This window comes from Gracilinanus agilis, chromosome 4 (assembly GCF_016433145.1).
Source record: "Gracilinanus agilis isolate LMUSP501 chromosome 4, AgileGrace, whole genome shotgun sequence".
NCBI lineage: Eukaryota > Metazoa > Chordata > Mammalia > Didelphimorphia > Didelphidae > Gracilinanus > Gracilinanus agilis.
The window spans coordinates 318,749,247-318,774,813 of NC_058133.1; the positions used below are offsets into that span (position 1 = coordinate 318,749,247).

Below are 25,567 nucleotides of genomic sequence, written 5' to 3' on the forward strand. Positions count from 1 at the left end.
ATCCTTTAACTTCAAACCTATTGAGTGAGTTTTTTACTGTATTTCTGTTAAAAATAAGATGGATGGTGTGGAAATGGAGGCAAGAGATATAGATATTTTTTTTGGAATTAACAGCAAAAGGAAGAAAAATATAGGCTAAAAACATAATGGGAAGCTGAGTCAAGCAAAGGTTTCTAAAGCTGTGGGAGATTGATCATATTTATAAACATCAGGGAAGGAGACAGAAGATACAAAGAAACAGACACACAGTCACATTCAGAGACATGAGAGACGCAAGCAGAGAGAGATAGGAAGGAGAGAAAAGAGGAGAGACATACAGAAAGAAGAGGAAGGGGGAAAAGGAGACAAGGCAGGAAAAGGACAGTTGGAGACAAAGATGGATAGAGATAGATTGTAATGGAGACATAGACAACTATATCACACTTGTAAGAATCAAATTAGGATCCTGGAAGTGGAGGCAGCATATTGAATTAATTTTTTCTCTAGAGATTTTTTTAAACCCTTATCTTCCGTCTTGGAGTCCATACTGTGTATTGGCTCCAAGGCAGAAGAGTGGTAAGGGTAGGCAATGGGGGTCAAGTGACTTGCCCAGGGTCACACAGCTGGGAAGTGTCTGAGGCCAGATTTGAACCTAGGACCTCCTGTCTCCAGGCCTGACTCTCAATCCACTGAGCTACCCAGCTGGCCCCTTTCTCTAGAGATTTATTGGTGAAAGAGGGAAAAGATATTAGACCAAAAAGAGAGAGGCACAGAGACAGAGGGATAGAGAAAAAAGGTAGAGTCAGAGGCTTAGAGGCGGGAAAAGAAAGGAAGAGAAAGAATAGATATAGTAATCACTGAAGTAACATAATGGAGGTAATGGGATCAAGGATACAAGTAAAAAGGTTAGTCTTGTAAAGGAGAACAGGAACTGCTTTCCTAAAAGTTGTAACAAAAAAAGAAAGGATGGATGAAAATGTAGAATGCTTTTAATGATGAATTAGGGAACAATAGATATTCCATCTTTGTAGCCCATGAAGATCTTTTGGAATCTCAATTATGTCATGACCTTAGAGGTTCTTTCGACTTCATGTCCTCTATTATATATTACATATGTAATGTTATTACATTTGCTTATGTCTTTTCTTCATCCAAGGCATTAATTACAAATGTTGGATCATAAACTATCAAAATAATGTAACCAGAAGACATTTTTATTTTTCCAATTACATGTAACAATTTTCAAAAAATATTTTCCCAAAATTATAAGATCTAGATTGTCTAATTCCCTTCCCTCATCCCTGCTGGAGATGATAAGTAATTTAATCCAAGTCGTTCATGTATTATTCTGTAAAACTTAATTCCATATTGGGCAATGTTGTAAGAGAATACTCACATAAAACCAAACTCCCTAAATAAAAACACAAATAAACTAAGTGAAAAATAGCATCCTTTGATCTGCATTCTGATTTCAACTGTTTTTTTCTGGAGTGGATAGTATTTGTTATGAACAGTAGAGGGCTAAGGATTGTAGTGAGGTTTGCTCAAGGAGAAACCCTATGCATAGCTAGATGTGAAAATAAGATTTGTTCCCACACCAGACTGTGACTTCTTTGCTAACCACAAGCCATAGAAACCAATCTTGCCAGTCAATTGGGTAGAAGTAACCAGGAAGTAGAAGGTTGGTTCTTGAAACCTTTGGTCGTAATGAAGTGTTACCACTGGCTTGAAAATGGCTATAGCCAGTTACAGATGTTACCAGGATCTGACTACTCAAATCTAGATACTTTCACTAAAGGTAAGATGTTGCTTTCAAAGATTACTATACGCTTTGGGATCAAACTGGGTTTATTTGATAAACTGAGGGTTGGTAAAAGGGAAAAGGAGAGTGGGTGATGGAAACCCTGAATGATCTTGCCTAAGTAATAAGTCTAAATAAATATTTAAACTCAAGTTGTTCTCTAAGGTGCAAAGTACAGAAAGACCTTGGGGGTCTCTTTCTGACTCTGTTGCTATTTGTTGCTGAGCCCAGAGGCTAACAAGCCCCCTGGGTTAGGTGCTGTTGCATTCTTGAAGTAAGCTGTATAATCTTGCTTAGATATAAAGCTTGTTGGCTATGCCAATAAAGGTGTTTGATATGGCTAGCAATAAAGGTTGACCCTACCTGCCTGCCTAATCAAACTCCCAACCTCCTGGGGCCCAGTCTGTCACCTCTTGCCTCCCTAACCCAAGGAGAAGAGAGAAATCCCCTTTCAGGGGTTTGAGGACGTTAATTTATATTCTGTTCCTAACTGTCACCTTGGCACATACTCTGGGCTGCTTTGCCAGGTTCTGAGTTCCAAAGTGGCAAACTGCTATTTTGTACCTACAGAAAATGGCTGCCCATTTCTGTATATCACACATTCTTTGTCATAAATCCTTCAGAAACATCCCTCATTATGTTGCTGAGAATAGCTAAGTTTTTCACAGTTGATTATTGTATAATATTGTTACTGGGTACAATGTTCTCCTCATTCTGCTTATTTTACTCTGTGTCAGTTTATATAGATCCAGATTTTAAAAAAATCATCATACTCATTATTTCTTAAAGCACAACATTTTCCATCATTATCATATACCACAGTTTGTTCAGCCATTCCCCAATTGAATGATATCCCCTCAATTCCTGATTCTTTGCCACTATCAAAAGAGCTGCCATAATTATTTGGTTGGATCAGTTCAAAATTGCAATGCATTAGTGTTCCAATTTTGCCAAGTGCCCTCCAGCATTTATCATTTTCCTTTATTGTCATATTGTCTTCTCTGATAGGTTTGAGGTGGTATCTCAGAGTTGTTTTTTAATTTGCATTTCTTTAATTAAGAGTGATTTAGAACATTTTTCCATATGATTATTGATAGCCTTGATTTCTTTATCTGAGTACTGTTTGTTCATATCCTTGGATCATTTGTCAATTGGTGAATAGCTTGTATTCTTATAAATATGGCTTCTCTATGAATTTGAGAAATGAGACATTTATCAGAGAAAATTTGCTATAATTTTTTTACCAGTTGTTTCCCTTCGGATCTTGTTTATATATCAGTTTTATTTGTACAAAAACTTTAAATTTGATATATTCAAAATTATTCATTTTACATCTCATAATGTTTTCTTTCTCCTGTTTGATCATAAATTATTCCTTTCTCCATATTTCTAACCACTAAATTATTCTGTGTTCCCCTAATTTGCTTATGGTATTACTGTTCATGTCTAAACCGTATACCCATTTTGACCGTATCTTGGCATAGAGTGTGAGATACTGGTCTATACCTAGTTTCTGTCATACTGTTTTCCCATCTTCCCAACAGTTTTTGTCAAATAATGAATTTTTATCCCCAAAGCTGGGTTCTTTGAGTTTATCAAACACTAGATTTGCTAAGGTCATTTACCTCTGCATATCATGCATCTAATGTATGCAATCCTTACTTCCACTTCCCCAAAACCCAGTCAGTGTGCTCTGCTTGGGGGCTCCCCCTTTTATACTCTGGTTCCAACCATCCTCAACTGCCCTTGCCTTCTTGGGATTCTGATTCATGCACCCCACTAAGATTCTTAGCCTACATCTATCTATTCCATTGATCCATAATTTTATTCTTTAACCAGTATGAGATTATTTTGATAATTATTGCTTGATAGTGCAGTTTGACATCTAATGCTACTAAGCTAACTTACTTCACATTTTTTCATTAATTCCTCTAATTTTCTTGATCTTTTGTTTTTCCAGATGAGTTTTATTATTTTTTTCTAGTTCTAGCAAATAATATTTGGTAGTTTGATTGGTGTGGCACTAAATAAGTAAATTAAGTAGAATTGTCATTTTTATTTTATTATCTTGGCCTACTCATAAGCAATTAATATTTTTCAGTTGTTTAACTCTGATTTTATTAGTGTGAATAGTTTTTTATAATTATGTTCAGATAATTTTAGTGTTTGTCCTGGCAAGTAGATTCCTATGTATTTTATGTTGTCTATATGTATTTAAAATGAAATTTCTCTTTCTCTTGCTGCTAGACTTTGTTGGCAATATATAGAAATGCTGATGCTTTTCATGAGCATATTTTGCATCCTACATTTTTGGTAAAGTTCTTAATTGTTGCAACTTGGTTTTAGTTAATTCTCTGGGATTCTTTAAGTAGACTGTTATATCACCTACAAAGAATTATAGTTTCCTGATTGCTTACTTTAATTCCTTCAAATTTTTCTTCTCTTATTGCTAAAGATAATATTTCTAGACCAATATTAAATAAGAGTGATGAAAATGGGCATCCTTGCTTCATCTGTGATCTTATTGAGAAAGTTTCTATCTTTTCCCAACTGTAAATGATAACTTGCTGATGCTTTTAGGTAAGTACTACTTTTATATCTTAAGGAAAGGTCCATTTATTCCTATACTTCGTATGGATGTGTTGTATTTTTTCAAAAGTTCTTTCTGTATCTGTTGAGATAATCATGTGATTTGTTTTTTTAATTGATATGGCCAGTTTATAATGATAGTTTTACTAATATTAAACCAGCCCTGAATTCCTGGTGTCAATCTCATCTCATCATAGTAAATGATCCTTAAGACATATTTCTGTAATCCCTTTGCTTGCCTTTTATTTAATTCTTTTTGCATTTGTGTTCATTAAGGCAATTGGCTTCTATTTTCCCCCCTATTTTTACTCTTCCTGGCTTACGTATAAGCATCATATTTATGTCATGAAAGGAATTTGGTAGGACACCTTCTTAGCCCATTTTCTCAAATAGTTTATGTAGTAGTAGGATTAATTGTTCTTTAAAAGTTTGATAGAATTCCCTTATGAATCCATCTGGCCCTAGAGAATTTTTTCTAAGGAAATTCATTGGCTTCTTGTTCAATTTCTTTTCTGTGATGGGATTATTCAAATATTCTATTTCCTATTGGTTAATCTGGTCAATTTAAATTTTTGTAAATATTCATCCATTTCACTTAGCTTTATTGGCATATAATTGGGCAAAATAGTTTCTAATGATTGTTTTAATTTCCTTTTTTATGGTAAACTCATCCTTTTAATTTTTATGTTGGTAATTTAATTTTATTTTTGCCTTTTTAAAATCAATTGTTTATTTTTTCTCCATAAAACCAACTCCTATTTTATTTACTAGTTCAATGATTTTCTTTCATTTTTCCTAATTTCTCCTTTGATTTTTTAGAATTTCTAATTTTGTCTTTATTTGAACTTTTCTAAGATTTCATTCACCTCTTTAACTTCTTTCTTGTTTTTTTTTGTTGTTGTTGTTAGATCTATCTACTTCTTAGAGGAGAAAATTGAGGCCCACAGTACTACAGTTTTACTGTTAATTTCTTTCTGTACCTCATTTAATTTCTCCTTTACAGATTTTGAAGCTATGACATTTAGTGCATATATATTTAATATTGATATTACTTTATTGTTTATGGCATGTTATTTTTTTACATTTTAGAGTCAATACTAAGGTAGAAGAGCCTTAAGGGCTAGGCAGTGGGAGTTAAGTGATTTGCTCAGGCTTAGGTAGGAACCATCTGAGGCCATATTTGAACTTGGGACTTACTGTCTATAGAGTTGGCTCTCAGTCTACTGTACCTTTTCTCAAGATGTCCTTAGATCTATTTTTGATTTATCTGTGTTTGCGATTTTGATTTCTACTCCTGCTTTTTTTTACTTCTATTGAAGCATAAGAAATTCTGCTCTAGCCTCTTATCTTTACTTTGTGTTTCACTGCCTCAAATGCGTTTTCTTGTAAACAACATATCATAGGATTCTATTTTTTAATCCACTATGCTCTCAGCTTCAATTTTATGGGTGAGTCCTAGCTTAGGTATCAGTGTGATATTTGTATCTTAAAAAATTTGGCAGGATACCTTCTTTGCCTATTTTGCCAAATATTTTATATATAGTATTGGGATTAATTGTCTTTAACATGTTTACATTCATAGTTATGATTGCTAATTGTATTTTCTACTTTATCTTATTTTCCCCTTTTGATCCTCTTCTTTTTCTCTCCTTTCATTGTCTTTCCTCAGAAGTGTTTTGCTTTTGCTCATTCACTCCCCAGTCTCCCCTCCTTCTATTACTCAACCCACTCCCTTGTCTCATTCTCTTCCTACTTCTCTTTAGGATAAAATAGGATTATATACTCAAATTCTAATGATTGTTTTTTCTATGAGACAATTTCAGTGAGAGTTAAGTTTGAGAAGTTCACATTACCAACTTCATCCTTATCTCCACTATAATATTTTTGTCATGCCTCATTAGGTGAGAAAATTCCCTGTTCTAGCTCTCCCTTCTCTTTTCTCTCAGTTCTATAATAAGTTTCTTCTCAATGTTCCCATCATCTCTTGAAGAATAAGATCATCATTAAGACAAAAATTTAACTGTCTTGTGATTTATTAGCTGGAGATTAACTCATTATCCTTTTTATCCTATTACTGGTTTGTTGTTTGCATATTCTCACCAAATAATCCTTTTCCCTTGCTCCATTTTTATTCATCTAATACTTAGTCATATTTCTGTGGTCCACAATTTACCTCAGAAAACTATATTATTCTTGTATTCCATGCTACTTAACTGCCCTTTCATCTATTTTTTTGAATGAAGTATACAATTCTATTGTCATATTTTAGTAATGAGTCTCATTTCACCAAATGTCAGTGATATATATTATATATAAAATTTAAATATATTGTCTTGGTAATTTCATAAGTATAATTACACACATATGTACATATGATTTTATTGTCCACTTGTTTTTCAATTATGCCTATTTCAGGTAAAGGGAGTCAATGTATGACTCTTGTCAATTACATCAACTTTGATGGGATCCTGATAAAAAGATCTATTATACACCCTATTTCTCTCAGTGGCCTCCTACATATCACCCTTTTTGTTTAAATTGAAGAGACTTTAATTCAACTTGAATTTACCTAACTGTAGAACTGAGTGATTTAATGAGAAGTGGAAAGCAAGGACAAAACCAATGATCCAATGATTGCTAGGCACAGTGACAAAAAGCCAATTAGGGGGCAGTCCCCTTTGGCATAAGAGTGTACATTCAAAACAAATGCATTCAACTCCCCATAGTTCAATCAATTGCACCCCAGAGTTCATTTTGGATCTTCTTGATGCAGTGTAGATTTCTGCAGGCATCTTCATGGTGCCTTCTCCAAACAGGTTCATTGTGTGGATTCTGGGGAGATGACAAATTTCTTATCCTGAAATTACTCTCAAAAGAATTTAAGCTTTACATTATAGATTATAAAACTTACATACTCCCCCTAAGGAGAATAAATTACACCTTCCCCCTGTTATAATCACAGACGCTGCAACCAAACAAGCAGGCTTAGAAGGACCCGAGTTAATTATGCCACTAACAATTACTGATAATTTTGATCTATCCCTTTCCTACAATGACAAGGAAGTGGGAAAATGGAAGCAGAGATTTAAAGCAAAACAGATAAATGTAGTATGGGTGTCATCTGAAGGTAAGCCCCTGCTCCCTAGGGCTTTCTATAACAAAATTTGTCATTCCATCCATAAATATGGTCATTTCGGCACCCAAGGCATTGTAGACTCTGTTAAAAGAGTATGGATAGCACCTGGAATAACTACAGTTGCCTCCAAAATATGTACAGCTTGTCCTACCTGCCAGGCCTTTAATCAGCACACTTTTCGAGAAAAAAAGTGTTTGGTGGTCGTCCTCTAGCTTACACACCATTTGAACATTTGCAAATTGATTTTATCTCTATGCCAAAAGCTGGACACTATAAATTTCGTCTGTTCACAGTCGATCAACTGACCAGGTGGCCTAAAGCATTTCCTACTGCTCAGGTCACAGCGGCTTTTGTTGCCAAAGTCCTTTTGAAAGAGATTATTCTTCGTTTTGGCCTGCCAGCACGCATTAACTGATAGAGAAACTCACTTTACTGACTCAGTCTTATCACAAATTTACTCATATTTGGGGGTAACTCCTAAATTTCATACACCATTCCATCCCCAGAGCTCCAGCGAAGTTGAAAGGATGAATAAAGAACTTAAAACTATGATTGGCAATTATGCACTGAAACTCATTGAAAATGGCCTGAAATTCTACCTCTGGCCTTATTTTATCTCAGAAGCAGACCCAGAGGTGATTTACACATCTCACCATTTGAGATGCTATTTGGACACCCACCTATTTAGGCACAACCATTTAAGCCTGCCTATACTTCATTGTTAGGAGAGGATACAACCATTGCCACTTATATCAGACAATTACAAACAAAATGGCGAGAACTCCACGCCTCTGGAGCTGCTGTTCAAGCAGGCCCCTTAGACTTCTCGCTTCCTGATTTGAACCCAGGTGATGGTGTGTACATAAAGAATTTCAAACGTTCTGGTTTGACTGAACCTGCTTATGATGGACCATTCCTGCTCCTATGAACTATACCCACAGCCATTAAAATTGGGGAAAGGGACTCATGGATTCATTGTAGTCATGTGAAATGAGTACCCTCTATTTATAATGAATAATTCTCTGTACTAATTACAATTGCCTGTACCTGTTATATTTAATTATTGATTGTATTTGATTATTGTGATAAGAATGCTCTATTGCTGGACTTTGCACTATTTTGTTGCACTTTATTTGATTGATCCTTGTACTTGAACGATACATATACTACCTCACAACAAAATATCTATATTAGTGACCAATATTGATGTGCCTTTCAAAACATTTTGTGCCTTTTGTCATTCCTTTTGTACTTTCTTGGATGTATTATTGTTTTATATGCCTCATTTGCACCCACATCACTTTCTCTACCTCATTTGCACTCACACTGTGGATCATGGCAAGTTAAGGAGGGAATGAATCTTATTTTTGAAAATTAACCTCTATTCTTTACCTCTGTGATTGTGTAACTACATGTGAAATACAGTATTTGATTTTTTTTCTTTTCTCTCATTTTTTATATTTGAAGTACGTCACTGGCACTAAATAGACTCTTGAATGTTTTGATTTTTGCAATAAAATTAAGCTAAGATGTCCATTTGTGTAGCATATAAATTTATACCCAAAAAGCTTTGGACTATAGAGACCTGCCACTAGTTATTTAATTATTATGAGACTTTTGCCCAATGACTATGTCTAATCCAAGTAGAATTGGACCACAAAGGAGCACAGAGTTTTGACCTGCGAAATGCCAAATGAGCACATAAAAGGATGGGGACCAAACTAATCCTACAAGGATTGATGACATTCTATGCAAAGACTTGATCCTGTGTGAGAATCAATGTTGCAATGCTTAGCATATGTTAAGACGTAGGACTTCCTTATACTGCACTCAATATCAAGTACTCTACATTGATTGTTCTGGTTCTATTATCTCTAAAAGTGAAGAAAAGTATTGCACTGGGATATGCTATTTCCATTTGCCTCCAGATCTAGTTTCCTTTTTCTATTTCTTTCATGATGTGACAACTTATTGCAGTCCAGGCTGCTAAATTGGGTTAGTAAGTAATTGTTGTTGCAAAGTTTATGGGACATGGATTGCTACAGAAATCTGCTTTGATTTGTGAATTCTTTCTTTTTTTTTTTCCTAGAATTTTTTTTCTCTCACATTCCTTAATATCCTATATTTTCCTCAGAGGTTATTTTTTCCTTTTTATTTTTCTTTGAACTCTTTGATGTTTTGAGAATTGATTCATATACCTTATGCCTTGACCATTTATTCCTGTGTGAATCCCATGTATATCCCTTCATTTTCTTCAGGGGGAAATGTAATGTTGTTCTCCTCTGGGGGGACTATATTATTTCTGTGAATTTGGACTTGAATTTGACCCTAATTTAGAACAGAAGACTACCTCCCAGAAGATGCCACAAAGATGCCTGCAGAGACCACACACTGCAACCAAAGATCCAGAGTGAATTTCGAGACATGGGGAATTTGAACTTTTGGGGTGGGGGTTGAATGTATTTATTTTGAATGGACACTTTTATGCCAGAAAGGGGACTGCCCCCTAAATGGTTTTTTGTCAATGCACCGAACATTGGTTTTGTTCTTTCTCCCTTTTATTTCCCTTTTATCTCTGAATTATTGTAAACTTTAACTTGATTATTTTTTCATGATCCATTGGTGCAACTGGTCTCCCAAAGGATCACAGGGGGGAATGTAAAGTTGAAAAGACCTTGTACCCCTTTAAACTACATTTCCCAAACTCCCTTTCACCATACCCATAATTCCTTAAGCTTTTTCCTGTTGGTTGTGGGTTTTTGTGGGCTGTTTTGATATGGTTGTTGTGGGCATGGTTACGGGGCTTTTGGAGAGCAGGCTATGGTAAAGGGTGAGTTGGGACTCTTTCGCTGAGCTTTTAATAAATCCTTATTAATATCATACTTGGAGGCATTGAATATTAATTTTAAAACTTACATCCCTGAAGAGGATTACACCCAAATCAACTAAGGACACATGACTGAGTTATAGGGTTATGTGAATCAATTGGAAAAAGAAATAAAGATAAAAAAATCCAAATAAAAGAGAAAAAAGAAAAAAGTAACTTGAGAATGAAATGTAAAATATCAAAGTCTTATATGCAAAAATGTAAGGAAAAATAAACTTATAGCAGATCCTTGAATCAAGGCCCAAGTAAAGTGATTTAAGCAATTGTGCAGTTACCCATTTAGTAGCCATGTCTACAGAAAGTTGCCACACTTATAAGAGAAAGAAAAAGACCAAATTTTTTGTGAGTGTGTAAAAAGAGAAGTGTCTTTCCCTGGTCTGATTTGCCTGCACTTCTCAGGGATAGATGAGCCAGGATGATGGCCAACCTTTGGTACTTGGCTGGGATGAAGCTCAGGGAAGTCTGGCCTTTAACATATGTCAGAAAAACTACAACCCTGAACCCCAATCACTAAGTTCAAGTCCTTCAGTATTGGCATGAGAAAGTTCTCTCAATCCTACCTGGATTGGTATGGCCCTTTTTTTGACCTTGTGCTACTAGGCACTATGAAGTTTCTCACCAATCCAATTGGGACTGGGTGGTCTCCTTGACCTTGTGGCTCTTTTTGTTCCCTTCTTCTGGAATAAGACAGAAGCATTAATCACACACACACACACACACACACACACACACACACATATATATATATAGCTTAGATTTAGTGAAAGGTTTTTTACCCAAAAATCAGATCCATTTCATTTTTGAATAAAACAAAACCTCAACCTCCCATATTATAATTCTGGGGTATTGTTTATTTCCCTGTATCGGTAAGTAGGTATTCCAATTGATGTTCAAAAATTATATAAATATTAATTCACAAGAGGTTCAAATTAACTTTCATTGAAACAGCACTTCGTGTTGGTAGTTGCTTAAGTAAACAGTGAAACATATTTGCTTGCTATATACATTCAAATTTCTGAGGTGTATATTATTATATCACATTGCTTTGAATATAGCAAAAGGAGGGGAGGGAGTATATCATTTTTCGACTTCAGGTAAGAGTCAGGGATTATATGCCAGTGATATCTTACTTTTTGAATTGCGATTCCAAATCAATGATCCATAAATGAGTAATATCAGTTCCAAATCCAATGACTTTTACCTTAAACAGTAATTATTACCAATAGCATTTGAAAGGTTTCCAAGATTTACATACACAATGAAAAACTCTAATGTTACAAAATATGATAGACACATTTTCTTTTCAACAATTACTCAATATATAAATTATCTGGTAATTCTTTCCAGTAATACAGAAAAAGAATCAACAGCTTTACTGGGAATTAAGTTTTCATTACTGTTATCTTGAATAGTGATGGTTAATGCAGGGGCTGGTTATTCACTTAACTTATTGTGATAGTCAATTTACTTTAAAATTTAGTTCACAATAGAAATCCTATATTATTACAAATAGGCATGATCAATTTATAACAAATAGCTTTTACACATAGTTTATATATTTTTTAAAACCCTTGTACTTCGGTGTATTGTCTCATAGGTGGAAGATTGGTAAGGGTGGGCAGTGGGGGTCAAGTGACTTGCCCAGGGTCACACAGCTGGGAAGTGGCTGAGGCTGGGTTTGAACCTAGGACCTCCTGTCTCTAGGCCTGACTCTCACTCCACTGAGCTACCCAGCTGCCCCTCATACGTAGTTTATATTAAATCATAGGTTTTCATCACAAAGTAAGGTACATGTTTTGATAACATTCAGTAACAATATTGTTAAAACCCAATATTTGTATCAGCTTTGCTTGCAACATTATTGTCTNGCTACTAGGCACTATGAAGTTTCTCACCAATCCAATTGGGACTGGGTGGTCTCCTTGACCTTGTGGCTCTTTTTGTTCCCTTCTTCTGGAATAAGACAGAAGCATTAATCACACACACACACACACACACACACACACACACACACATATATATATATAGCTTAGATTTAGTGAAAGGTTTTTTACCCAAAAATCTGATCCATTTCCTGTTAAACTTTTGCCATGAACTACTTTGAGTGCAAAGGATTTTTACCTTAAAGAGCAATTATTATATTATATTGATATATATATATATATTGATAAAATGTTATCAATAGCATTTGAAAGGTTTCCAAGATTTACACACACAATGAAAAACTCTGTTACAAAACATGATAAACAAATTTTCAATTCAACAATTTCTCAATGTATAAGTTATCTAGTAATTCTTTCCAATAATACAGAAGAAGAGTTTTAACAACTTTGCTTGGAGTTAAGTTTTCATTAATGTTATCTTGATTATAAAGGGTTAAGGCAGGTGCTGGTTATTCACTTAGCCCATTATAATAGTCAATTTACTTTAAACTTTTAGTTCACAATACAAATCATATATTATTGCAAATAGGTATGATAAATTTTTAACAAATAGCTTTTACAAATAGTTTACATTTCAGTGAGGCTGCTAATTACCCTGTAGGTTCTAAATTTACTGTAAAGATGGGGTTAATAAGTTTGTTAGAAGTTCTAAGTTTTTAGAAGTAAGAAAAAATCCTTTTCTCAGTAGCAGTTTGTTTTTCTGATCCTCTATGACTATTTAAATTATTGTACTTGTAGGATTTACATGTTTTGATCTTGATGTAAAATGACTCTTCACAGATATTGATTTAACACTTCAAAATTTGCAACCAGGTACCTTGGAATATTCTTGCATTTGTAAATAATAGTTTTATACCAGGTCCTATCTATTTTTCTAGTTAAATGCATTTTTCATTTACACTGTATAATTTTATATTCTGAATTTGAATGCATTATCACAAATCACAAATATTATGAGAATACAAATTAATTTCTTGTGTTTTAATGCAGGTTAATTTTCAATTGCATTTTACAATAATGGATTAATAATATTTGAATTGTCTTTTTCATAATAGCTTTAATTATTACATTTTTATTTCAATTCTAATCTATTCAATAAACATTTAAGGACTAGTGAAACAGTAATCACAGGAGGTATAATTTGACTAGGATCTAGTACCTTAAAGGTTAAAATTTAAGTTGTCACAATAATTATTTTTTGCATATTCTAATATTATTTTAAATAGAGATAACTACTTAAATTGAGCCAGATTTCTGTAAATTACAAATTTAACATTAGCTCCTTATTAATTTTTTTCACTTTACTGAGTTTTACTTGGTATAAACTGTCACTCTTCACTAATTATTATTCCTCCCTGTTTCTGTTATACTACAGCCTTTGTTTTTACCCATAATTATATTTTAATACAAATTGCATGTTATATATTAAGTTATGAATTTTATACATTGTTCATCATTAAAATGAATTTTTATATCTTAATTAAATACAAATGCTGTCTAATTTTCTATATTTATAATAAACTGGATTCTTAAGGCATATGTTAATTTTGTATTAACCAATTTTAGAAACTCCTATTTACTCTCTGACTTAGGGTGTAATAAATCTTAGTACTGGATCAAAGTTTATTCAAGTTATTAATTAACATTTCATGGACTCTAAGATTATTTTTCTAAAATTCATGTAGAGTAACTTATCAGTCATGTATCAATTAAACTCATTTTGTCTTTATTGTTTTAGTTTCTGAAAATAATTATAATCCGAGTTTCTTCTTTCTATGTGTAGAAGGAGTTAAATTATTTTTGAAACATTTCCAAGGCTGCAGGCCCTTTTCTCAGAGCTGTGCAGCCTCATTTCTTCATGTCCTTTAACTCTTTAGTTACTATACTTATAAAATTTGCATGCTTATTTTAAAACCTTGATGATTAATCACTTCTGATTGAATATTAATTTAAACTTCACTATATCCAAATTGTCCCTGATTAAAATCTCTTAACAATGTTTCCTACATATACCAATTATTTTTTCAGACCTCTCCTTAAAGCAGAATAAAACCTGTAGTCTTGCCTCTTAATTCATTAGGACAATTCTACATATCTGATTAATATTTCTTTTAAATCTTGAACTAGTATCCTTATATGCTTCACACTTATATTTAGCAATTCTCAAATTCAGTTGGATAGACATTTTTGGCAAGTTTGATTATTTAAATCTGTATTTCACACACTACAAGTCTTAATATAAATTTTGTGCACACTTAAAATTAACTGAAATTCCATTTTCTAAATAGTAGTCAATAAATTTATACCATACCATCAGTACTTATTTAAATCCTTAGCAATTATGTATTCTAATGATTTAGAGAAAGGGCTGTGATTTTTGAGAAAAAATGAGGTATGTTTTTTGACTTTTCAAAACTACTTCTTGCTGAACTGGGGCAGTATGGATGATTCATTTTTGGCTTATGATTTTCTCATGGACCATTCTCTGTTTAAAGGGTTCTAATTTTGAAATATAAGTCAATGCTATTGTTCTAATAATGTGTAAGTTAAATTTTCACTAATATCAGTGTTATTAATGGGAGATTAAATGCACAGCTGTCCAAAAAGTTTTACCACTCTCATTTAAGCATTTAGCTGAACTAATGGTTCTGATTAGCTAAGAAAGTTTTAAATTGCTCTTTTGTACTTCAGTACATTATTCAGAATCATTGCTTTCCTCCTGAATATGTTTTTTCTTAGATTGCATTTAGAATCCTTTGAAATTATGATTAAATATATATCTCAGTATTTAACCTGTTGATAGAATTTGGTGGTGGGATCAAATCTGTCCCCCTTTGCTGTCATATGATTTCTGTGTTCCCTTTCTTATGGCCAGTAAGAAACGGAAGAAGAAATGTAGACAAAGTATCTTGTTGATTCTTGCTTTAATGAGAGAAGAGAATATGATTTCTTTTAATCAATTAAATTATCTTAGTTTAAAACACTAAGAAATCAGAAATTATAGATGTTATTTTTCTGAATTTCTCCAACTCCTCTGCCTTTCCCATTCCTCTGGAATGAATGAGAAAGAGAGAGAGATTTATTTTCTCCAAAATTCCATTGTGATCACAGACAAAGCCATAAAACTTAAAATACAAACAGATCAGAAAGACAATACATATAAACACACAGACTGATCAAAAACACATTTCCCATACATTTCACACACATTCTAACAAATATAAGAAATCCTATCAAAAGATCAGTAAATCATATCTTACATAGCTAAAGAAATCTGGAGATAAAAGAAAATTTTTTAGGCAGAAAAACAGTAATTCTAGCTAATCTATGATGGATTTTTGGATTAAATTTGGGTGGCTGGCCTCCTTTCCAACTTCCCCCAAATCTCATATCAATTAATCTGTAACCTTTTCGATGGAATTTGGAATTGCAGTTTTTTTCCAATGGTAACCTTTCTCATATCTGGGACACAAAGAGTTAGGGGCATTGAAACAAGAGTTTTGTACAGCCTTTGAAACTTTAATCATTTCAGAATATATGTTTCCTTTCAGGGCTCCTGTGATAGCTATACCCTGCTTATAGGCTGGGGTAAAATTCTCACAAGCTTTCACATAGTCACTAATAGTCCCAGATTTTTTTAACATTTTGAAGCATGTTATGATAAACCTTGTTGGCATTGTCGTAAGCAAGATTTCTGATGATTTATCTCTGCTGCATCCTCATGAATCATGGATCTCCTAACTTGCTGATTTAATCTATCCAGAAAATCTGTATATCTTTCTTCTGAGCCCTGTTTAATCTTGGCCAATCCAGCAGCTAGCCCCTTGGATACAGGGATTTTTCTCCATGCCTTTAAGGCATACAAGGTGCACTAAATTAAAGCTTGTCTAGGTAAATTAATCTGGTCAGCATATAATTCCCATTCATCCTCTCCAAGTAGCATTTCTTTGGTAACTCTTATTCCCTGTTTCTTAATAATGGCAGCCTTATGTTTTGCTAATTCATCAAATTCTGCTTTCCAAGAAAGTTAGCCCCCTCCAGAAAGGGAACATTTTGCAGATTGAACCCAATCGTAGGAGGTCATCTAATTCTCCTCTAAAGTCTCCACCAAAGCTAAAGTGTATGGAGAAGTAGAACCATATGAAATACAAGCTGTCTTAATGCCTTTTAACAATTTGTAGGGAAGAGGCTCCCATGTGGGAGCTACTTCCTCTTCATCATCCCATTCATCTGCTCTAAAAATAACTGGGAAACAGAATGACATATTTCCATCCTTCTGAGCATTTTGTAATACTCCTTTAAAACGTATGTCCTGGGGCTGGGTTCATTTGAATTTTAAAGCCCCGGTTTGACTTACAATGAGCCTTTTCCTCTTCCTCTAATTCTAACATTGAAACCTTAAAGATTTCATTCTCAGGATTCTGTCCAAATAACAAAGGTTTTTTTTTGTTTGTTTGTTTGTTTTTTCCCCAGAGGTGGATGAGATTTTTACAGGTCCTTGTTCTCATCCCTGCTCAGTGTAATAATTTTTCAAATCACAGCCAGCTAACTTTTTGCCAGAATTCATGGGCTAACAAATTTGAATAAAATCAAGAAACTTAGTAAGCTGTTCTTTACTAATTTTTACTCCCCATTTCCTGAGGGTGTACTTAGTTATATCAATGAAAAGATTTCTTTCCTTTGATTCACTGTGCCCTATCCCATTAATCTATTCTTTACTTCTAGTGTCTCCCCTTATGGGGAGAGTTCTGAAGATCCTTGGACTATCTTCTCTGATAAAGAGAACTCTGAAAACTCTGGATTTCTTGCCCTTCTTCAGGCAGAAACTAAACTGTTATCATTTGGGAGTATGTCTGGGGGGGGGGTCAAATCTTTACCTGTCTCAAGCATTCAAAGTCCATGGACAAGGGAGCCACAATGTTGAAAGCTATCCAACAGCTCCAGGAATCTAATAAGGATGATTTAGGTGAGAAAGAAGTGGGAGATGGTCTGTCCGTTAACTCATGGCTGCTCCTTCTGATAGGGAGCATGGAGTTTATACAGATTTCAAGACTCATTTCACACAAAGAACACCAAGAAGCTTTGCAGTTGCACAGAAATTACAAATTAGGTCATGTCAAAGTACAAAGGAGTTTGTGGCTCCATAGACACATCATGGTTACAGATTTACCTCACTTTTTGACATATATTATACAAAAGATTTTTTCATGAAGGGTATGCTGGATGAGAAAAAGTTTCAAGGCTTTGTCTTATACTTTATGGGGAGGACTGCACCTGGATGGATGAGGTCTTGTATAACTTTGTCTAATTTTGACCTTGACTATCTAGAAACAGATTCAGAGCCCAGGCAACTTAATTTTCTGCATTTCTGTCTTAGAGAAACTGTTAACCTCTTAACTGCTGGTTTACTCAGAGGCATATTATAATTCTTGAGGCTGTCCTCAAAACTAATTTAATATGTTTTCAATAAAGAAGAGCCATAGAGAGGGGTTCAGCTTTTTATCTCAAATACTCCATCCATCACCTGACTTGATCCTTTCAGGTCGAAAGGAGTCAATGTATGACCCTGTCAACTACATCAATTTTGATGGGATCCTGATAAAAAGATTTATTATACACCCTATTTCTCTCAATGGCTTTCCACACTTTATGATCCCATTTGGGAATTTCTTGGCAAAAAGGTTTCCCATTTCCTTCTGCAACTCATCTTATAGATGAGGAAACAGATGAGGAAACAGGGTTAAGTGACTTACCTAGAGTTACACAAGTAGTAAATGTCTGAGTTCGGATTTGAATTCAGGAATATGAGTCTCCAGTTCTAGTACTCTATCCACTATGTCATCTAGCTATCTTATACTTATATAATATAAATGTAAAATATAAGCATATATTTTATATATCTTCATTATATGTAATAATTTCATATATGTGCAAATATAAAAAGATTACCCCATCTTGTAATATTACACAGGTTAAAACCCTTATTTTCTTGATTGAATACATCTTCTTTTTCATAATTACTATATTCATTTTGATGTTCAGAAGAGTGGTTGAGGATACTTAGAAAAGTGGTGGTGACCTGCAAATGTAATGTCATAACTATAGGCATTTTTTCTTGTGGAGACTCAAAACTTGTTCTCTATGCAAGTTGATAAATTAGCTGGAACTAAATCGTCAATGATAGTTAAATGGCATACTGAAAGGTTAAGAAAGGCTAAGTGTTTTGTTGATGGCTACCCACATAGTAGGTACCTGAAGTAACACTTAAACCGCATTTTCCCAGACTTGTCCTTCATTCTCTAGATGTTAAACCTCTCTCTCCCCTCTAAGGAATGACTGGCCAAAGGAAAAGCCTTTTCAGAATGTTTTATACCTGTCTTAAAAAGGAGGGGTTTTCATTTGAATCAAAGCTGAATGTAATTTCACAGTGCATTGTTGATAGCTTTGAGCCCTAGAATTTTACATATTGATTTTCCCTCTTTATAGCAAGGAAGTAGTATCATCCTATTCTCTGTTTCCTTCTTAATATCCCTAGCCATATAGTGTCTGAGTTCTTTAAAAATAATTATTGAAAGAAGAAACAGTTTAAAATTTTAAAGGAGATTATGGGAACCATTCAAAATGTACTTCTGAAATTAAAGTTTTCCTGAAAAGAAGAAAGAGGTAGAAATTAGATGGATTGTATCATTGGCTTAGAGCAAATAGTGAAAGAAGTGTCTGAGAAGTAACTGAAGCTGGTTTTTCTTCTTGTTTGTGAGGAAATATCAAGAAGAGTCATTACTACCTTTTGCCAGTGAAGGTAAAAGCTTTCCATGCTGTGATCCTTAAGCCCATTTCTTAAATGATTTTGTTTGAATATATGTTTTACATATTTTTCTTAATATTCAGGCCATTTCTTTTGGCAAGTCTCTCATTTGACATTTTTGATTTAAATAATAAATGGCCTGATAAAATATCTACAGATTTTAAGCACACGAGAAAGTCATTGCCAAGTAATATGTATTTTTGTTTTGTTTCAGGAAACCCAATTAACTCTTTACCCTCTAAGGAGCTTGAAAGTCCTGAGGACATCTCTAATCAGCTGGAAGATTCTGGGTGCGATGTATTAAGTGAGACTAGAACCGATCCTTCAGAATTATCCCAGAATATTGAAGAGAGTTTTACTTCATCTTCTGAAATTTCTTCATATCAACTACCTATTGTAAAAAACCATTGTGCTCTCCACGAAAAAACTTTAACTTCTCATCTGCAGTTTTTACAACATGTGCTTGAACTGAAGAACTTAACAGAATCTGGTAGTTTGAAAACAGATTTAAACAAATTTGAAAGTGACTGTTCCACAGTATCTGATTCTGTTTTTCGGTTGCTTGATGGCCTGATAGCTTTTTATAGTAACCCTAAACTCCCATTTTCAAACTTTTTGACAGAAGCAGTTTGTATCTTGACTAGTTTAATCGATGATTGTAATTTATCTAATCACATACTTAAAAAATGTTTCAAGAAGTTGGAAGAATTTGAGAAAACTCTAGTGCAGGTTATTTTAAAGAACACCAGTATTAATCGGGTAAGTAGTATATTATTATATTATGTAAAGTTGAAATCAGATGTCAAGAATGAGTTTACCTGGGAGACAGCTAAGATGGCTCGGTGGATTGAGAGCCAGATCTGGAGATGGGAGGTCTTGGGTTTAAATCTGACATCAGATACTTCCTGGCTCTGTGACCCTGAGCAAGTCACTTAACCTTGCTCTTAACTATTGCCTAGCTCTTACTACTCTTCTGCCTTGGAACCAATACATAGTGTTGATTATAAGACAGAAGATAAGGGTCTTAGAAAAAAAGAATGAGTTTAACTATTCCTAGACATGTGATATGTAGGTCCATCCTTCGAAATGGATATACCTTGTGGTTCCTTCCCCTGCACCATTCAGTATATCCTGTTATCATGCATTGCACCCCTGAGTCTGTCAACTCATCAACTTTTTCCCCCATTTTTGTTGCTTTCTTCCCACAAAATTCTGATATTCTTTCTGCTTGTATACATCAGGCACTGTACTTACATTCTACCTCTAGAGCTAGTTCTTTCATTATGCTTTCTAGTGTTCTCTTTACTACCTAAAAGCAAATTAAGGTATCATAGTGATAGATACTGTAGGAAAAGAAATGGCAATATGAAGCATTTAGCAGATGTGAAAATATTTGACTCTATATAGGGGATTGTAATTTTTTTTCTAGTCTCATATGTCATCAATATGTCACAATTATAAAGGAAAAAAATTGACTTTCTTACTGCTCTTTTTAGGTAAAGTTGAAAAACCCATGAACTAATGATATTATTTTATTTGTTCTGTGCCTTGATTTCTGTTTTATTCTTCCAAAACAATTCAAAACATATTTTACATTTTGTAAAATACCAACACTTGGGAGATTATCTTTATTTACCAGATTCAACAGAAGAAAAGTGTGTGTGTGTGTGTGTGTGTGTGTGTGTGTGTGTGTGTGTGTGTGTGTGTGTATGTGTATCGTCTCAGTTCTCTGACCAGGACAAAATAAAAAAGGCTTATTAGAGGTGAGTCTGAGTTCTTAATGACTATGCAAAGAACATACAAACTCCATTTCTAACTAGGTAGAAGAAACTAAAGCATGTGCTTTAGTGATACACTGCTATCCAAGAATGAACTAGGTCAATGAGAAGAGGCTAATTCATGATAACCATTAGGCTTTTAGAAAACAGAATTCTATCTTGTGTAACTTCCTTCTTCCCTTGAGGCAGTTTGGTGTCAGAAGACCTGTGTTCAAATCCCACTTCTGTTTTTTACTATCTTTGTTTACTTGGATAAATCACAACCTCCCTGTGCTTCTGTTTCTTCATTTGTAAAATAAGAGTTAGAACATGTGGTCTCTAAAGTCTTTTAAAGTTTTAGTTCTATAGTAGAAAAACCTTATTTTTCTTACTATTGGTGGTAGAGTGGAAGGAAATGGGGTGAGGATGCCTAGAAGGAACAGTTAAATTGTTGCTACTCTTACTGAGAGAGGCGGTTAATGGATAGACTTAGTCTTAGAGCCATGGATATCTGGGTTCAGGTACAGTTTCTGACACATGCTTTCTCTGGGATCCTGGAAAAAAATTTAACCTTTTAGTTCTCAAGGCAGCAATCAAGACTTCAAGTTGCCAACATTGTACCAAACTGCATTGCTGGAGGGAAGTTCTTCATTTTGGGCTTCACTGTATCAGTGTAATCATGGGTTCAGGCCCTATTTCTTACTTTTAATATATAAATTTTTTTCTGATGACTACTAGATGACCACTTCTACTAGAAAAAAAATGAACTAAGTAAACAATTTTATTTTTGCTGTCAGTTAAATCAGAAGACAAAAATTTTCAGGCAAATGGAAAGATAGCTTTCTTCAGAGATACAAAGGAGATATTGTTTCTTAGTTTCATTATGTATAGAAAGATAAGATAAAAAGAAACATCATTTTGTGGTTGTGTTTTCTGAAATGCCTATTATGAAGAGCATAAGAACACAGAAAATGAAGATAATTGAAGCTTATTTACCAATGTCTATTTCAGAGGATAAAGTAGAAAAATTTGGTGAAAAACTTGACAGGATACCTTTATACAAAAGCCACATATACACCTTGATATCACTGCAGAATTAAGTGCCAGAAGAAAACAGAACATGGAAAATGTGATATGGAATCAGGAAAAAAAAGAGTACAAATGGCTACTTAAAAAGCACCAAAAAATGCCAGTACCATTAATCCCTTTCTTCCAAATAATATCATTTATACCTTATTGACAGAAATTGACTGGTAATTTCATAGTCTGTTCTCTATGTGCAGTCATATAACTGATTTCTTAAAAAACTGTTCACATTCAATATAAAGTCAAAGTAAAAGGCTATGATAAATAGAAGTAGACATTTATAAACTCGTTTGTTTGAATGAAGCATTAACTCTTTAACAGTGAACAGAAGTAAACACCTCCATTATTCAAAAGAATTTCCATGATAAAAAGCTCTATGGAGCCCAGAAATCATCTCAGCCAGTAGGAGTTTGCTTTTCTTGCCAGCTAAAGGCATGCCAGACAAGAGGAACATTGTTTAAAAGTTATAAGCTCATTTGCAAAATATTGTAGAGGAGTGAAAAGATGTAAGCCAGATTGCAATAGCTATACTGAGATTGAGGGCCATTGTTGGGGATACTGTATTGATCACCTTGATGTTCCTAATCATTCCAGAGAGTAAGGTGGCTAAGTTCAATGTCTATGTAAGAGATTATACCTTTGGTCCAGAGCTCATAGTAAAAGTAAGACTTGACTTCAAGGTCAAAACAAAGCTTTCGCTATGGGATGGTGCTTATCAAGAGCAGTTGTCAACACTGACACCTCCCCATTACAGAGATTATTACTTGTCCTACTAGATTATTATGTCACAAGAAATTTTGTTAAATTTGAAAATATATTAAATGAATAAGAAATATATTCCTTGAAGAATGATCAAGCAAGGAATCATTTATTTAGCACCTACTATAGTTAGTCACTAAGATAAATGATGGGGATACAAATAAAAAAATAAAACCTCTCAAGAATTACATTCTAATGAGAGACCACATGTAGATTTAAAAATAAAGGAAGAGTGGAAATATGTATACATTTATATAGTGCTTAATACAGTGCTAAACACTTTTTTACAAATATTTTATTTAATCCTTACAATAGTGCAAAGTAAGTGCTATTATTTTCTCCATTTTACTGTTGAGGAAATCGAGGCAAACAGCAACAATGTGACATGCCCAGGGTCATACAGCTAGTAAATGTCTAAAACAAGCTGTGTTTGAAATCAAGTCTTCCTAACTCTAAACCTGGTATACTCTGTGCCTCCAGCTAACTCTAATATAGCCAGGATGTTCTCTGGCCTCACTCTTCTAGAATAAACCCAGATACTTCTCATTCTGAGAATTCTAGGGTTGCCCATAAGGGCTTAGAGTAACTCTTCTCTACATCAGTCAGCTTCCTCCCCTAGTCCAAAGTAGCCATCCCCCAACACTGTTTAACCATTTAACATCAATAAGCTTATACAATAGGATATTTCCTCTGGAGATATAACAAGAATCAAAGAATAAACATGACTGAGTTGCCACAGTAACACATTTTCTCTGATACTTCTCAGTCCCTAGGGAGAATAAACTCATGCTTAGTTCAAATTCTACAGAGCATTATTGGTCATTTTAAGTTTCTGTCCAAATGTATTATCACTGCCTGATGAATCCTCATCCTACCTATTGCTGGGCTGGGTTCTTTACAGTATCAATACTAAACTTATTGAAAAAGCATGCATGAACTCTCCGAAGTCTAGACGTCAGTTGGCTCACTTTCCTGAACTTTCAAAACTCACAGATCACCACCTTCAATTTTCTTCAACTAAAATGAAAAGAACAATACTCATTCAGTCAATGAATTATGACCTATATTCCTGGGATCACATGCTGAACTTGGAAGGGAAGCTCTAAGCTTATTTCTGAAAAGAGGCCAAATAAAGGGAAAAGATATTTCAGAACAAAATACATTCATAGACTGAGGATGACTAAATAAGTTATAGTTCATGAAGGAATGGAGCATTTAGTGTGCTTAAAAAATGACAAATGAGTCAAATACTGAGAAGCATGAAAAGACTGACAAATTTTGAATCAGAATGAAGAAGGCAGAGGCAAGAAAATAATATGCACTATGATGGTCACAATGGAAATGAAATAATAAGCAAAGTTTTATTTTTAATTAATATTGCAAAATTACAAAGAAAATACATCCCAATCAGAGATATGTAAATACCCCCCCAATAACACACCTTTACAGAGGAAGGTTTATAGGGATGGAACACTGACTATATTTTTCAGACTTTTTTGACATATGATTGAATTCAATGCATTATTTTTTCTCTTCCTCCTTTTATTTTCCCTTAAAATGTTATTTTTATATAATATGTCTCTGAGAATGGGAAGGGACAGGAAAGATACTAAAATAAATTGTGGTGATGTAAAAGTAAACTATATCCATAAATTTTTATTAATTTTTTCTGACCCTTGAATTGAGGAGAAATTGGGAAACAGAATAAAAGAACAACAAATAGGGAAGAAAGTCATGGGTGAGGCATTGAGCATATATGTTGGTAATGGTAATAGAAATGTTGGTAAGGGCCATCTTTTGTTTGGGGCAGCTAGGTAGTATAGTTGATAGAGTATCATACATGGATTAAGGAAGACATCTTCCTGAGTTGAAATCTGGCCTTGACTATGTGACTCTGGACAAGTGACTTTATCCTGTTTGCCTCAAGTTTCCTCTCTGTAAAACCATTCCATTATCTTTGCCAAGAAACTCCTAAATGAGGTCATGAAGAGTCTGACCACGACTGAACAAAAAAACCAGAATTTTTTATTTATTTTATTAAATAATGACATCTTTCCATTCAGGGTATCCTCAAAGTTTTAGTGTAACTTTAAGGTATTAAATTCTTAAATTCATTCAACCATTTAAACTTAAAACGGCATTGAAACTTTTGAGACACCATATATATATATATATGATATATTCCTTAATATTATTTTAGACATCTCATAATTTGCATATATAGCATATATATCACATATTTTATGTATGTTAACATAACAGTTCCTTTAAACATTTATAAGAAAATCTATTAATGATATTTTAGGTTTTAAAAAAGCATTATACATATGTAGTCAATATCCTTTTAGCACTATGATGTTTAGTATTAGAGAGTATGTTAAAGGACAATAAGTTATATGTGGAAAAATTTTGGATGTTCAGTTTTTTTACATCACATAAAATCGGTATGAATAAGTAGTTATACTTAATATTTGACCTACATTATGTAACTTTAAAAATCTGTCCATATGTAGCAGCATTTCCTACTTTTTGCTTTTGGTTAAATGTCATTTTTGTCTAGTTATAAAATTGTTTTGTTTGCATAACATCTAGAATATTAACACACCTATTCTTGATCAAAATATTTCTAGATAAAACCAATATAACAAATGGCATGCTTTAAATGCTTTCCTAACTAGGTGGTTATCTACTTTTTCTCCCCCCAGTTAGTAAAATTTTGGCATTATTTTTTTAAAATAATTTTTATTTTTAGAAAAATTTTCCATGGTTACATAAGCCATGTTTTTACTTTCCCCTTCACTCCCTCAACCCCCTTCCCCCCCCCC

General features: G+C 33.8%; 1 protein-coding gene across 1 annotated transcript in view; it reads left to right on the forward strand.

The window, feature by feature from the left end:
- MEI4 (meiotic double-stranded break formation protein 4) overlaps positions 1 to 25,567 on the forward strand; it is a 293,732-nt gene that overhangs the window by 115,768 nt on the left and 152,397 nt on the right. Inside the window, exon 3 of the mRNA XM_044674540.1 lies at positions 19,355 to 19,899. Coding sequence (XP_044530475.1) covers positions 19,355 to 19,899 — 545 coding nt within the window. The remainder of the gene's footprint in view (positions 1 to 19,354; positions 19,900 to 25,567) is intronic.